Source organism: Thamnophis sirtalis, unplaced genomic scaffold (genome assembly GCF_051295495.1).
Source record: "Thamnophis sirtalis isolate CommonGarterSnake01/CBP01778 unplaced genomic scaffold, rThaSir2_p1.2 scaffold_10, whole genome shotgun sequence".
Taxonomy (NCBI): Eukaryota; Metazoa; Chordata; class Lepidosauria; order Squamata; family Natricidae; genus Thamnophis; species Thamnophis sirtalis.
Genome location: NW_028261390.1, coordinates 56,624,322 through 56,638,886, shown reverse-complemented (window position 1 = coordinate 56,638,886; position 14,565 = coordinate 56,624,322). Strand labels below are relative to the sequence as shown.

The 14,565-nt window shown below is 35.5% G+C and overlaps 1 protein-coding gene across 1 annotated transcript; it reads right to left on the bottom strand.

Moving 5' to 3' along the window:
- Positions 1 to 49: 49 nt before the first annotated feature.
- Positions 50 to 14,283, bottom strand: ETFDH (electron transfer flavoprotein dehydrogenase). The gene is made up of 13 exons (XM_014065157.2): positions 14,026 to 14,283; positions 11,171 to 11,311; positions 8,820 to 9,049; positions 8,356 to 8,437; positions 6,754 to 6,872; positions 6,504 to 6,581; positions 5,846 to 5,992; positions 5,285 to 5,425; positions 4,131 to 4,274; positions 3,758 to 3,926; positions 2,720 to 2,902; positions 1,092 to 1,313; positions 50 to 933 (listed from the first exon to the last, which is right to left on the bottom strand). The coding sequence occupies exons 1-13, from the start codon at positions 14,057 to 14,059 to the stop codon at positions 770 to 772; spliced, it is 1,854 nt and encodes a 617-aa protein (XP_013920632.2). The 5' UTR covers positions 14,060 to 14,283; the 3' UTR covers positions 50 to 769.
- Positions 14,284 to 14,565: the final 282 nt, after the last annotated feature.

Genomic DNA, 14,565 nt, shown 5'->3' with positions numbered 1-14,565 from the left:
CAAAGTGTAATTTGTTACAGAAGTTGAAGAAATAAACAAAATTTCTAACTCAAATAGAGAATACTTTTATTACATTTTATTATAACAAAATGAATTCATACCAGAGTAGTGTTGCTCTATTCGTTAGTCTTGAAAGATGTATTTCCCTTGAAATAGCCATCAAGACAAATATAATAGTTACAGATATTATAAATATTCTGTATCCTGGATTAAATCCATTATTAGTATGACTATATAGAACAATCAGAATAAAATTAGATCAGGATGTATTCAAACTCGTTTTAACCAGGTATTCTCTGAATAGAAAAAATGCATTCAAATAATGCTTGTCTATTTACTAATTAAGGCACCAACACATTCAGACTGCCGAACACTAATCTCAAAACCGATGTGTCCAGTTCTTTTCAGCCTGGTTAAAACACTTTGACCTCTAAGAAGTGTCCACTGATGGTAAATGCCACAGGTTAAATAGTGATTTTTTGCATCAATTTGGTGGGTAGGGTGGGGGTGGGGGTAGGATTTTAATTTATAGAAAAGGTTAAAATAGAATATCCATTTTTATATTTGAGTGAAATATTAAAAGATCATCCAAGATCCGTTTTGCTGCTGAGCTTTAGTACTGTAGCATGATCTGAGGACATGTGGCCTGTTGATTACTCTAACCTTCATAGAGAATGGGCCCCTTAGACCCCATAACATTTACAATAGCAAATCCCGAGCTATTATCATTTTGTAGCATTGCCCACATATTTTAAAAAATGGATTTAAACTACATTCCATTATAAGCTGGTCCTCCTCCACCTTCTGGTACAACCCAGTTAATATTCTGGCTGGGATCTTTAATATCACATGTCTTACAATGGACACAGTTCTGAGCATTTATCTGTAATCGCAATCCTTCTCCACTTTCCACAGGAACATATTCATAAACTCCTGAAAAATAAAAATGTAATTTTAGTTTAAGAGACAATAGAACTCAATCAGAAAACCTCTTATCAATAAGAAAAAAATCACATTATTTGTCAGTACAATTAGAAAGCGGAGTGAAGTTGTCTGATAAATCCTTTGCTTTTCCCAAAATTGGCAGTTACCTGCTGGGCAAAATCGCTGCTCAGGTCCATCATATATAGCTAGGTTATGGTTGACAGGAATACTATCGTCTTTCAAAGTTAAATGAGGAGGCTGGTCATGTTCATGATTTGTACCACTCAAAGCTACTGATGAAAGCAAATCAAAACTGACTTTTCCATCGGGTTTTGGATATTCAATAGGTGTACAATCTTTGGCTGGCTTTAACTTTTTTGCATCTGTTCCTGAAATAATAACAACACGGGGGGAAAAACTGATAAAAAGAACTGAAAAAATTGACTACACATTGGTGACAGTATTAAAAAAGCATTTAGTGAGCTGAAAGAAATGCCATTTTAAATAGCTTTGTTGTCTTTGAACACTTGGCATACTTGAGATATTCTACACTATAAAGAATAAATTTTAACATCTTGATATAACTAGTTTTTATATTGGATAGTAAAAACATATTTTTCATTAGGGGAAAACATTTTCCAATTGCATTGGGCTAAAAAAAATCAAATACATAAACAATATCATTTTGATTACCACAAATGTGGCTCAGTTTTCTGTACTAAGATGCTAATTAAGTTGCAAGATTGTTGTCAGCTTTACTAGGTAGACCGGACTAGAAACACGACCAGCTAAGCCAATTCTACTTTATTGTAAAGCTACGTTAGCAGAATCTTGAACGTCTGAAAATACTATTCCACCATCTCCTTTATAGCCAGAGAAACCAGGGAAGGTCCATTCTGAGCTTCTTGCCCCACCCAGCAGCTGCTCCTAGGGAGTATCTCTTTGCCCAAATCCCATTACCATTACAGTAAGACACACATAGTAATAAGTAATGAAAATTTTTGGGGAAACTTCCTATGAGAAGTTGGGGGGTTGCATTTAGAAAACAGGACTAGATATTCATAAAGCAATAAACAATTTAGAAGTATTTTTATTTTTATGGAACAACTGCCACACTCATTTGGAACATTTATATGGCACGTAACTGTAGAAAACAGGCTGTCCTAGTTATACCCAAAACAGTCATTTTGACAACAGTCTGGCAGCTTTCTTCCTTCTATCATCTTTTTTCATAGTACATTTAAAAAGCTAAGACAGTTGATTTTACTCACAGTAATCATGGACAAATGTTTATGTTCTCTACCCTCCCATGCACAAACACGTAGGAAAAGAAAACTTGGAACTGATTCTTTGTCAGACTTTATACGCAGTTTTGTAAATTATTATGTTTAGCATTGGTTGCCTTTGTATATCATGCTAAACATAATAATTAAAACATTGCCAAATTAAAATAACCAGGTTCTATTTATGCAAATCATTAACTTTTCATCACGTAGTATGATGATTATTACAAACCTGAATGTCTTTCGAGATACAACTATGCAAAGTTCATGAAAGGGAGATTTCTCAATGATTGCCAGTCATTGCACTAGGAGAAATACACAGACACCATGCTTCTAATATTTATGCCCTGTTTATGAAAAGTGGCTTACAGAATCACAGACTATATGGAACATGATGGTCAAAACCAAACACTTATGAGCACGATTCATTAGTTTTTTTTAAAAAAAAAATTTTTTTGAAAGAAGTTACGAAGTTGTATGTCAAAAACAAAGCAAAGGTTTTATCAATTTACCTCCATGCTTTAGAGTCCAAGGTTCAAATCCTCTTAGTATCCAATAGAAAATACCAGTGTAAATCATTCCTCCATATAAACCCAAGATTCCATGACAGGAGGGGCGAATATTCCTAACTCCATAAATCTCTTTCCACACCCATGATTTTTTCAGATTTTCTTCATATTCAGGCACGTGAAGGCCTAAGAATAAACAACTAATTATTAAAAGGCTTTGCAATTTTTTTCTTTAAAAAAACCCCAGTGCTATAGGTTTTCTTTTTCATGGAGATCAACTTTTTCACATTAAAACTATTTTTACTCTGGGAAAATTAAATTTAAACGCCAATGGACATTGGAAAAAGATTAGGATAATGCTAATGTAACTATGTCATAACTATGGTATCATGATGCAATGAACTCCTGAGCTACCTCTCTAGAAAAGCCAGATTGAAATCCCCTAGGTCTGTAATTCTGGAGAACTCCACTGCCAACTTGCTCATGGAGTCAAGGAGCTTAGGCAGGGAGATTGCTACATAGCATAGAGGCTGGTACAGTATAACAATCCCAAATGAGCCCTAGAGCTCAATTTAACAAATAGGATTTCACACCTAATAATCTGGAACCTTCCCAAACAATTTCGATGACAACTGCCACCAGGGCCACTGCTACCCTGTCATTTTGGTTGATACCACATATGAATCATAGATGGACATATCTCCCCCTCTGGCTCCAGGCAGGGTTCAGTGATACATGCTGGATCAGCCCCCCCATCCACAGTCAAACAGGAAGTGATCATGACTATTATAGACTGACCTAGCATTTAGCAGCAGCATCCAAAAGTCCAGGGTCTGGAAAATATTGGTATGCTCAGGTATGTTTAAAAAGAAAAAATGTACATATGGTGTACTTTTTCACATCTGAATTTATTTGCTTTTAAGTGCCCTGCCTAAATTCTATACATTGCGGTATGACACAGATTAAAGCAATAAGTTAGTGATAACTAGAGACTTTCCTGAATTGCCAAAAGCACATATATTCTCATCATACCCCTCTTACCTATTGTTTTTGATTGGAGATTTTCATTGATTAGTTGATTGAAAATAGCTTCTGAAGCCAGCATTCCACTTTTCATAGCAGTGTGTGTACCTTTAATCTTGGGTACATTCATGAAACCTGGGCTACATCCAATAAGAACTCCACCAGGAAACGTAAGTTTGGGTATGCACTAAATATTAAAAAAACACATGCTACTAAGAGAATTTTGCAACAATCCATTTATAATAATAAACATTTTTGGAAATGAAACAATGGTTTATTTTTTTCTATGTGTCAGTTTAAGCAATTAACAGCTTGATCAATTAGTATATTATCAAGTTTGTTTTCCTACCCACCCCCCAAATCCAAGAAAGTAATCTTAGATAGCTATTACCTGATAACCCCCTTCATTAAGAGCTCGGGCACCATAACCAATCCTCTTTCCTCCTTCAAAGGTAGGTTGAACACTAGGGTGATGCTTCCACCTCTGAAATTCCTTAAATGGGCTCAAAAAAGGGTTTTGATAATCTAAACCAACCTAAAAAGACATTCAAGTAAAATCCAAAATAAACTTGTTTCACTCAAAAAATTAGTTGAACACATCCTTGTATTAATTGATGAATATGCACACCTCACTTTGGGATGCAAACATACATTTTGTAGCAATAGAATAATTTATTGTGATTCTCACATTGACCTATTCTTTTAGTAATTAATATAAGTTGACATATAATGACCCCATGATGCATAATTTACCATGAATCTAGCCTCTGAAAATGAAGTATCAGATTTGATGGATCATCCATCAATGCCTCTCATGCAGCTGATTTCAAGGACAAGCTGAACCTTGTATTTCTGATCACTTCAAAATCTATGTTAACATATTTTAAGTTTTTTTTCAATTTAAAACATTTCAATACTGCAAGGTAGGTTATGATGAATATAATTTAACATGCAATATATTTTTACAATATAATTTATTTCTGAGAAGAAAGTCAACTGGACTGAAATAGTTATATTTATATCCAAAATGGTATCCAAAAGAAAGAAAAAACTTTTTATGAAGGGAAATAAAGTGTTTAAACAGCATATTAAAACATGGTTTACAAATCACAATAACTAAATCTAAACTCACACTACATTGTGTCTTAAGCGTGTTGTGTTAAGTGTGTTGTGTGAACCATATCATCATGGTAACAGTGACTGGTTGATTTCTATTTGCCATGCTACAGTAACAGACAGCTGATGTGTAACCCATGCTCCCTAGTTTAGAAACAACCAAAATGTCTACTTAGAAACTGAAATGCTTAAAATGAAGGCTGTACCTTGGAACTGAAGTTTCATTGAAGAAAAAATATTTCCTCACGTAATGAACATCTACACTGAGTAATAATGAGTCAGACATTTAAATATATTTAAAGCATAATACTGAATAAAATGAGTTGTGCATTACAGACCCAAATGCTTTTATGTAGAACATCTTGCTTCGGTATGCAAAGAAGCTAGTTTTATTTAGACATTAACTTACAATAAATATAGAATACTTACTACAAATCCAACAGCTACTAATGGTTCACCCTCATTTAAATGATAAAGAAACGATCCTCCATATGTGTATCTGTCCAAAGGCCAGCCAACAGTGTGCTCCACTTTTCCTGGTTTCCATTTATTTTCATCAATAAGCCACAGCTAGAATATCAAAATTATATTATGGTTCATAATATACTGTTAAGAAGACCATTAAAAAGTACACCACTGACAATTTTGTATAATGAAGAATTGAGATTAATGAAACAATAACAACTTGAGCTTTACAAAATTTTAAATAAAAGTTTTGTATTTGAAACTACAATAGTGTATATTCACTTTATTATTCTAATTGAATAACAGCTATCAAATAAGATTACAGGAATTTGGTAAATGCAAGTATGAGCAAGTAGGAAATGTGCAAATAAGAAATATGGATGTTATTATCATATATTGCAATACCACCTTGAACTAGCAAAGTACTAAACAGTTTCACCAAAAGAAAAATACTTCCTTATGTATTAAACATCTGCAAGATTAATAGAACCAGAATTATGGTTACAGGTGTATAATATAGCATACCTCTTTAAGTCCAATGCCATAAGTCTGGGGTTCACAAGTCTCCCTCAGATTATATGTGTTGTACAATTGTTTTGCAAGATGACCATGACAACCTTCTGCAAACATTGTAATTTTGGCATGCAACTCTAAACCTCTCTCAAAAGTACCCTATAGCAATAAAACATATAATATCATTATATAGTATACATTTTAATTTTATGTACGCATAGTCATAAATACACATCTGTGTGATACGTTTTCTTTGTGCCAGACAGTTTTCCATATTGCTCCAGAAAAATCAGTCATTGTAGGTAGTTGGTGGATGATCAGAAACAGAATGAAATGGGTTCCAAAACATCCACTCAATAATAATAAAAATATTTTATGAATTAATGAGCTTTGACTTGAGGTTTGAATCTTGGGCAAATCAAGTGGATATCCTAAAACAACAAACACATAAAATCAGCAGTGACTTTGCTGATCTCTGGCATTTGATATTTACTGTCATGATTTAAAGCCAATATTAAATTAAAAGGCCTAAAGCTGCTCTACAAATTTTGCATTAATCACTTTTTTGTAATTGTAATTTCAGATAATACCTAATCATTTTTTACAAAAGTCAAATGATATCAGGCACATGTGTTACAGTAAATGTATTAATAAGAAATTTGACATTTACCTTAGGTGCACCATCTTTTTGGATGCCAACATCATTTGTGGCAATTCCTTTCACGCTTCCATCCTCATTGAAAAGAACCTATAACAAGGTCAAATACATATAATTTCAACATAATTGTAATTGTTGATTTGCTAAGATTCAGCAGAACTCTTTCTTCAAATAATACAAATACTGATTCATTTTAGATAGTATATGAAATGTACTGCAAGTTCAAGAAATTTCATTATCTGTCTATAAAATACATTATTACCTCAGCTGCAGCATAGCCTGGATAGACTTCAACACCAAGTGCTTCTGCTTGTTCACCCAACCAGCTCACAAAATGTCCTAGGCGAACTATGTAATTCCCATGATTAACCATGGGGAGGCCTAGTTAAGAAAAAAAATACACCAGAAATGCTTTTATTTAGCATAATAGCAAAGTAGTTTAAAGTTTATCTTTTGCCATTTGAGATGACAAGTAGTCATTGTTTCGTGACCCGTCAAAACCGCGGACGACAAAATCGCGCTCGACGAAAGCGCGCATTTGACGTCATCACAGCGCGACGAAAAAAATTAAAAATTAAAATAAAAATAAAATTAAAGCAGTTAGGTTAAGGGTTAGGTTTAGGGTTAGGTTTGGGGGGGTTAGGGTAAGGTTTTCGCTTTATTTTTACATTTATCGATCACAGCGCGATGTTTTCGTCGCGCTGTGATGACGTCAAATGCGCGCTTTCGTCGAGCGCGATTTTGTCGTCCGCGGTTTTGTGGTGGAACCCATTGTTTATGGTTTAATTATACAACTGAATAAACAGCCATGTGCCTTAGTTCACAAAGCTGTCATGCAAAAGTATTCTAGATAGTCCTCATTTAACAACCATTCAGCAACCATTCGAAGTAACGACTGCATTGAATGAGAGGTACTTACAACTGGTTCGTGTAATTGCGGTGGTTGTCACACCCTTCAGTCACATGAGGGCACTTGGCACACAGCTCGCAATTACAATGTTGCACTGTTTTGCAACATGGGACACTGGGGAAGCTGCAGGTTATACAAATGAGGATCATGTGACCATGGGATTCTGCAGCTGCATGGGGTTTGCCCAGTATCAACTGGGACTGCCAGAACTGCTGTTCTCAAGTCAGTGCAGTGCAGTCAGTCCCATGATTTTGCAATTACGTCACTTGATGATGGAGTTCCCAATTCCAATTACCATTGGTAAGCAAGCACTGCCTGTAGTAAACTCTTTGCTCTAAGCTGACATATTTATGTTGAAAAAGCATCCACCTTGTCACCTGAGAAAAATTCTGATATGCTAGAAATGTCAAGTAGATTGGCGAATTAAGAGATTGTCTTCATTAGTGTTTTATAAATACAGTAATACAACACTATCAATATAGACACATTACAGATAGTTCTCAACTTACAACAGTTCTTTTAGTGACCATTCACATTTACAATAGCACTGAAAAAAGTGATTTATGACTGCTCTTCACATGAGTGTTGCAGCAGCCCATCATCACATGACCAAAATTCAGATGCTTGGCAAATGACTCATATTTGGGCCAGTTGCAGTAGATTCATGTGATCACCTTTTGCAACTTCTGATAAACAAAGTCGATAGGAAAGCCAGATTTACTTAACAACTGCAGTGATTCACTTAATAACTGTGGCAAGAAAGCTCATAAAATAGGGCAAAACTCACTTAACAAATGTCTTACTTAGCAACAGAAATTTTGGGCTCAATTATGGTATTAATAAACTCAGGACTAGGTGTGCTATTTCTTGAGTAAAGGAAGAATTCAGGTGAATATTTTGCATCCCAATTCAAAAAGGCAATTTGTGTTAAACTAGTTTTGTATTCAACATTACCTGGAAGAATGGGAACTGGAATTCTATAGTTCTTTGTTAGGATACCAAATCTGTCTTCTGTTACAGGAGTATGTAGTGGAGCCTTAGAAAAAGAAATGAAATATCATGGTTTTAATAGAGAAACATTCAACTTCTTTACAATCATTTTAATATTTTGATCATTACAGATATTATTTAAATTGGAACATTTCATATTCTGTTTAAAATAAAAAATTATGGAACATAAAAATGCACCTCCTGTATGAACAAACAGGAAGATATCAAACTAAAAAGTCATTTTTATTCCATTACACTAATGAAGGTAATCAGCTAAAAAATGTTATTTGAATTGCACTGATAATTGTTCTCAAATACTTACTTATTCTCAGTATTCAAAATATATTAATCTAATAATTAACCTTCAAATCATTAATCTGCTTTGTAAATAATATTAAGTAGAGATGAACTAGAACAGGTGAACTTACTCCTCGTTCTTTCCAATCTGGAAAAAGTTCTTCCAAGGCACGAGGCTCAAGACAAGCTCCAGAGAGAGTATGTGCGCCAATCTGAGCAGCCTTCTCCACCAGGCATACACGGATTTCTTTGCCATGCTCGCTAGCTAACTGCTTGAGTCGAATAGCTGCAGAAAGTCCTGCAGGACCTGCTCCAACTATAACAACATCAGCTTCTTCTGCAAATCTTTCCATGCTTATCCCTTTCATAGAGGAAAATAAAATCATCAGATATGGTGTTACAATTGTTCCATTCTCTTTGATCTAAGACATTAATAGCAAATTCATGCAATGAACTAAAAGAAGATAGATGCATACCAAAACTTTTGTCTTACTGGAGAATTATTAAGTGGTGGCTACTTCTATCTATTACAATTGTTCTGCTCAACTTAACAAAATTTATGAAGTACTGTAGGTTCTAAAACCTTGTTTATGTTGAATGTAAAATAAATCATTTACAGACCATAAAACATGTTGCTGGAGGGATCTAGGACAATAACTTAAAGGCTATTACGATTCATAAAATCCATAATAGAGTCCACAATACAACTTCAAACAAAATAGATTTACATTTTTGCAAGCCTACGTTTACTTTCAGAGTCACAGTGACACACTAATTACTGTAAATGTTTTCTGCCTTATCTTTACTTAGAAAAATAATCATATTGAATTTTAATTCCCTATATGTGAAAAATAAAGACAAGCTATTAATAAAATAATGCATAGATATTGTTACATATTTACTACAGATTTATAGGATATTCTTCCAAAATAAATAGCAATAGCAATAGCAGTTAGACTTATATACCGCTTCATAGGGCTTCAGCCCTCTCTAAGCGTTTTACAGAGTCAGCATATTGCCCCCAACAACAATCCGGGTCCTCATTTTACCCACCTCGGAAGGATGGAAGGCTGAGTCAACCTTGAGCCAGTGAGATTTGAACAGCCGAACTGCAGAACTGCAGTCAGCTGAAGTAGCCTGCAGTGTTGCATTTAACCACTGCGCCACCTTGGCTCCTATAAAGGTAGTCCTCAACTTACAAACATTTATTTAATAACTGTTCAAAGTTATGATGCTAAAAAAAAAGTGACTTATGATCTGTTCCTGTACTTACTACCGGCAAAGCATCCTCATAGTCACATGATCAAAATTTGAGCAACCAGAAGATATATATTCAACATCCTGGATCTTATGATTGTCATTCACAACTTTCCCAGGGGGCTATCAACAAGCAAAGTTCCTTCCCCCCAACGAGGTTAGCCAAGATGTTCCCTGGGTTGTCTCCATTGTGTTGGAAATGTGGAAGAAAGGATGGCACATTCTACCATATTTGGTGGTCCTGTACTGAGGCCACGAAATATTGGAAAAGGATTAAAAAATGGTTAAAAGAAGTTACTGGGGCAAACATGGAATGGAGACCCGAGAACCTTCTACTAAGCATTAAACCAGAAAACATAAGCAGTTCAATGTGGCATTTGAGCCTACAAATAATTGTGGCCGCAAGAATAACTTATGCACAATTTTGGAAATCCACTACCATACCGTCGGAAGATGCTATAATTAAAAAGATCTATGAATGTGCAGAAATGGACAGAATGAAGGGTTGGCTGAGGGACAAAGGAGAAACGGAACATTATCTTAGCTGGAACCTATGGTATATGTGGGCGACAAGGAGAACAGCAGGGACTTAAAATGGGGAAAGTTAACATGGGTATTGTAATAGATCCCTGAACTTTGCAATGAGAAGATGTGGCTTAGAGACCTAACAATGAGGAAGGAAAGAAAAAGTTGGGCTGTGAATGACTGTCACCGCGGGGGGGGGAGGGGGGTTGTATGTTTAAAACGCTATTTGTATCTGTATGTTTTACGCTTTAAAAAAAAATGTATAACTAATGAATGCCGATACAAAAGGCTGTATAATTACTTTATATTGTTATGTATGATTTGTCTTTCTTATGTTGTTGTATTTTTCTTTCTGTTTTTTAAAGGTAATAATGTTTAATAAAAATTATATTTAAAAAAAAAAAAACAAGCAAAGTTCCTCAGTAGAGAAACCTGGGTTTGATTAACCACCACATGAGTCATGTGTGTAGTTCACATAACAACTACAGCAACCAGGTCATAAACTTTTGCTTAATAAGATAAGTTTCAGTCCCAACTGTAGTTATAAGTTGAGGACAACCTTTATAATTAGCCATAATTTACATACATCACATATATTGTGTAATTTTATTTGTTAAACACAATTTACTCTTTCCACTTCTAGGCTACTCTTTTGATTATGGAAAAAGTATGTATGTATTATTTAAACATTACGACTTACCTTCCCACCGTTTATCTTTCTCCCGGGGGTGAATGGTATAGTGAGTGGTAATACGAGGAACTGTGGAAGTCCATCTTGCTGCATATAAAGGTAGAAGATTCTCTTTTCTTGCAGACTTAAAGGCATACAGAAGATGAAGTGCTGCAGTAAAACAACACTTATTTTGTAAGCAACTTTTATTTTAATGATTGGTTAGAATGGATAAGTACTTGAACACTCCACTATTATATGAGAAAGTATATATGCTGTCTTCTTTCAGCAATCAAAACTGGGACCAGCATCTCCCTAAGCAACCTAGTCACTAAGTAAAGAATCGCATGAGGATTGGAAGTTTACAGTCTCATTTCTGATATTGCTGATTAAGCAATGGTATCATACTGAACAATTAACCTGTATCTCATTCTATAATTTATTGATTCCTATTCTATAATTATTCTATTAGTTTGAATCTATATTTTGGCAACCTTCCTCATGCTTCAGCCAATTTTCTTTGCAGCTGAATGCTGTCCTTTCCAATCTAAAGATTGTGTTTTCCACATTAATTAAAGATACCATGCAGCACATGTGTACAGGCACTTCTGAATTTCTTCTACTACAATGGATTGATTGCATACCAGTCTTTGTTTCATTTAATATTTGTCATAAGATTGAAATCTCTATTATTTGTTAATACATTTTGCAAATACAAAACTTGAAACTTTCAAAATATTTTGAAGCAAAGTTAAAGATTCTGCATCATAAGGTTGCATTCGTAATAGTAATGACTGATACTTTTCATTTTTTATGTTGCTTTTTTGTCAGAAGCCCTATATCAAGTACTCCAAAGATTGAGGCAGCTAGATTAATGTTGATATCAGCTATAACAGCCATTTTCTGTTTTTGGACAATTATTTAAATTTATAAACTGCTTAACTCCAAATGACTCTGAATGGTTTAAAACTACAGGAAATCTTCAACATAAAACCACAATTGGGCTTATATGGTTGCTAAGCAAGGCAATTGGTAAGTCACACTTTTACAACTTTTTTGCAATAACCATTAAGTGAATCACAGCAGTTGTTAAGTGACTCACATAGTCATTAAGCAAATCCACCTTTTACCATTGACTTTGCTTATTAAAGGCTAGCTGGGAAGGTCATAAATGGTGATCACATGACTCTGGGATGCTGCAATCATTGTAAATGCGTGCCAGTTGCCAAGTGTCCAAAAGAAACTCATGGGTTGCAAATAGCGCTCAGACTGTACACTGTCTTGCCCTGTAATTACCTAGAAGAGTAATAACTACATTCCATTCCCACCAATCAGAGGATGCAGCTAGTAGCTTGCGAAAGTGTTCCTATCCCATATTTTATTATTTGGTGGATGGCAAAAAGAGAGTGCAACTGGCCAAATAATTACTCTGAGGGGCATTTCTATTATCATCAGTGGAGAGCTATAGTTTGCCTACCTCTCAACTTCTTTTTCTTTGCTGTAAAGAAAAGAAAAAGAAGTTGAGCTGTGTTAGCTTGGCCGGGGCATGCCAGGATCAGTAACTTTGAAGGGGATGAAAGTAAATTTGACGGAATAGAACCAAGAAAATTTGGATAGCAGCATAGCAGATGACACACAATGAATTCTGCAGGAAGGGACAATACAGCAAGTAACTGGGAAGCAGCCAAACAAGGACTAGCTGTCAGTTCTCTGTATGTTGGGCAAAAAGGGAAAGTGATTAGGTTAGATATTCTCTGCATGTCCTAATCTACAATGTTCTTATTTCTAAAAAGAATCTGAGCTAAACCAAATAGTATGGAGTAATTTGAACTGGAATCAGAAGAATATGAGAATAGAAAGGCTATCATCTTGGAGTTCCTCCAAACAGATTCTTTCTTCTCACTAGCTTGTTCAGGTTTCATGTTTATTACCTTTTATGAAACTTTCTGTTTTGCAATTCATTCATTATATTTACAATATTATGCATAGGATCCTATTATCCTATTAATGCATAGGATCTGCTAATATGTTGTTCCACAAGAAGACTGATCTATGTTCAAACAAAACTACAGTATTTTGTAAGCCAATAACCTTTGCCCTAATTTTATTTCTGGCCAATAGGAGGGGGGGGGGGAGGAAATAAAACTTGAAGTTTGTGAGAATCTTTTCAGAGAAATTCTTTCTGATGGCCACCCGAACCCAATCTCCAGATGACTGTCATTTTTTTCACCAATTGTTTAATTATCTTATTTATTCCCATGAATTTTGGTCTCCCAAGATCAGAACTCTATCCATTTTTTATGTTGCTTGATGACGTTTGAATAAAAACCCCAATTATACTCACAAGTCTGAGTATGGTTTGTACATTAATTCATTTTATACACTTTATCTATCCACATTTACAGTTGCACCCAATATATACCAGTTTGCCTTTTTTCCACTGACAACTGTCAACTATTTCTCCAGAGAATATTTTGGTGATCTGACATTGTACCAAATTGGAACCCTACACAGATATAACAAGGGACGTAGCAAAATTAAAAATGCACCTCTTATCGGGAGAAAAATTATCGGGTTTTGTTTCTCTATTTCTAGCCTCGATTCTCACTTTCAGCAGGAGTCGAGAAACTGCGCTCTGTAACTGAGAAGTTCCCTTCCTCCTCCTTTCTCCCGAGCAAACACACCTTCAACTGGCACAACGATTTGATGTGAAATAAACGATATTCGTTAATAAAAGGGAGAGAGAGAATAGGAGAGATAGTTTATGTTTCTTTAAAGTTATATCGCCCTGAATAAAATATTGCCAAAATCACAGCAGGGGGAAAAGCTTCAAAACCCGAAACCATTGCCACACTTCAGAAAACAGATCGAAAAGATTGTTTCACCTTGACGTGAAAGCCCGCAGGTGGGAAACAGCATGGTGGTGAGGGTGGGTACCTTCAGACAAACCCACGACTTTATCTCGTGTGCGTCCACAACTCAAGGAAAAATCACCACTGGCTTTCCATTTTCCCCCACTTCTTCAGCTAAAGCAACATACACGCCCCCATGTTCGCGTCGAACTCGCGGCGCTCGCAATGCAGCTCGGAAAATGGAAGTGTCACACAGAGCAAAGAATACACATCCATTAAACTATCCTTCCCGGCATGCCCCGCGGGACGGGCCTTCCTGGTGTTTACGAGGAAACCCGCGAAGCGCTTTCTGGGAGTAGTAGTTCGTAAGTGCCTCAGACCATGGCCACCAAAAAAACGAAAGGACGGGCTACGGCTGGCAACATATGGTTGCTGTTTGTTTTTATTTAGTACAATCGAACTAGCTTTTCACTTTAATCCCGAGAGTAGTGAACCTGCTCAGATCTTAGAAGCACATTGTCAGAACTGCTTGGAATTTTTAACGAGCGTTCTTCAGACCGAGGAACAGCCTAA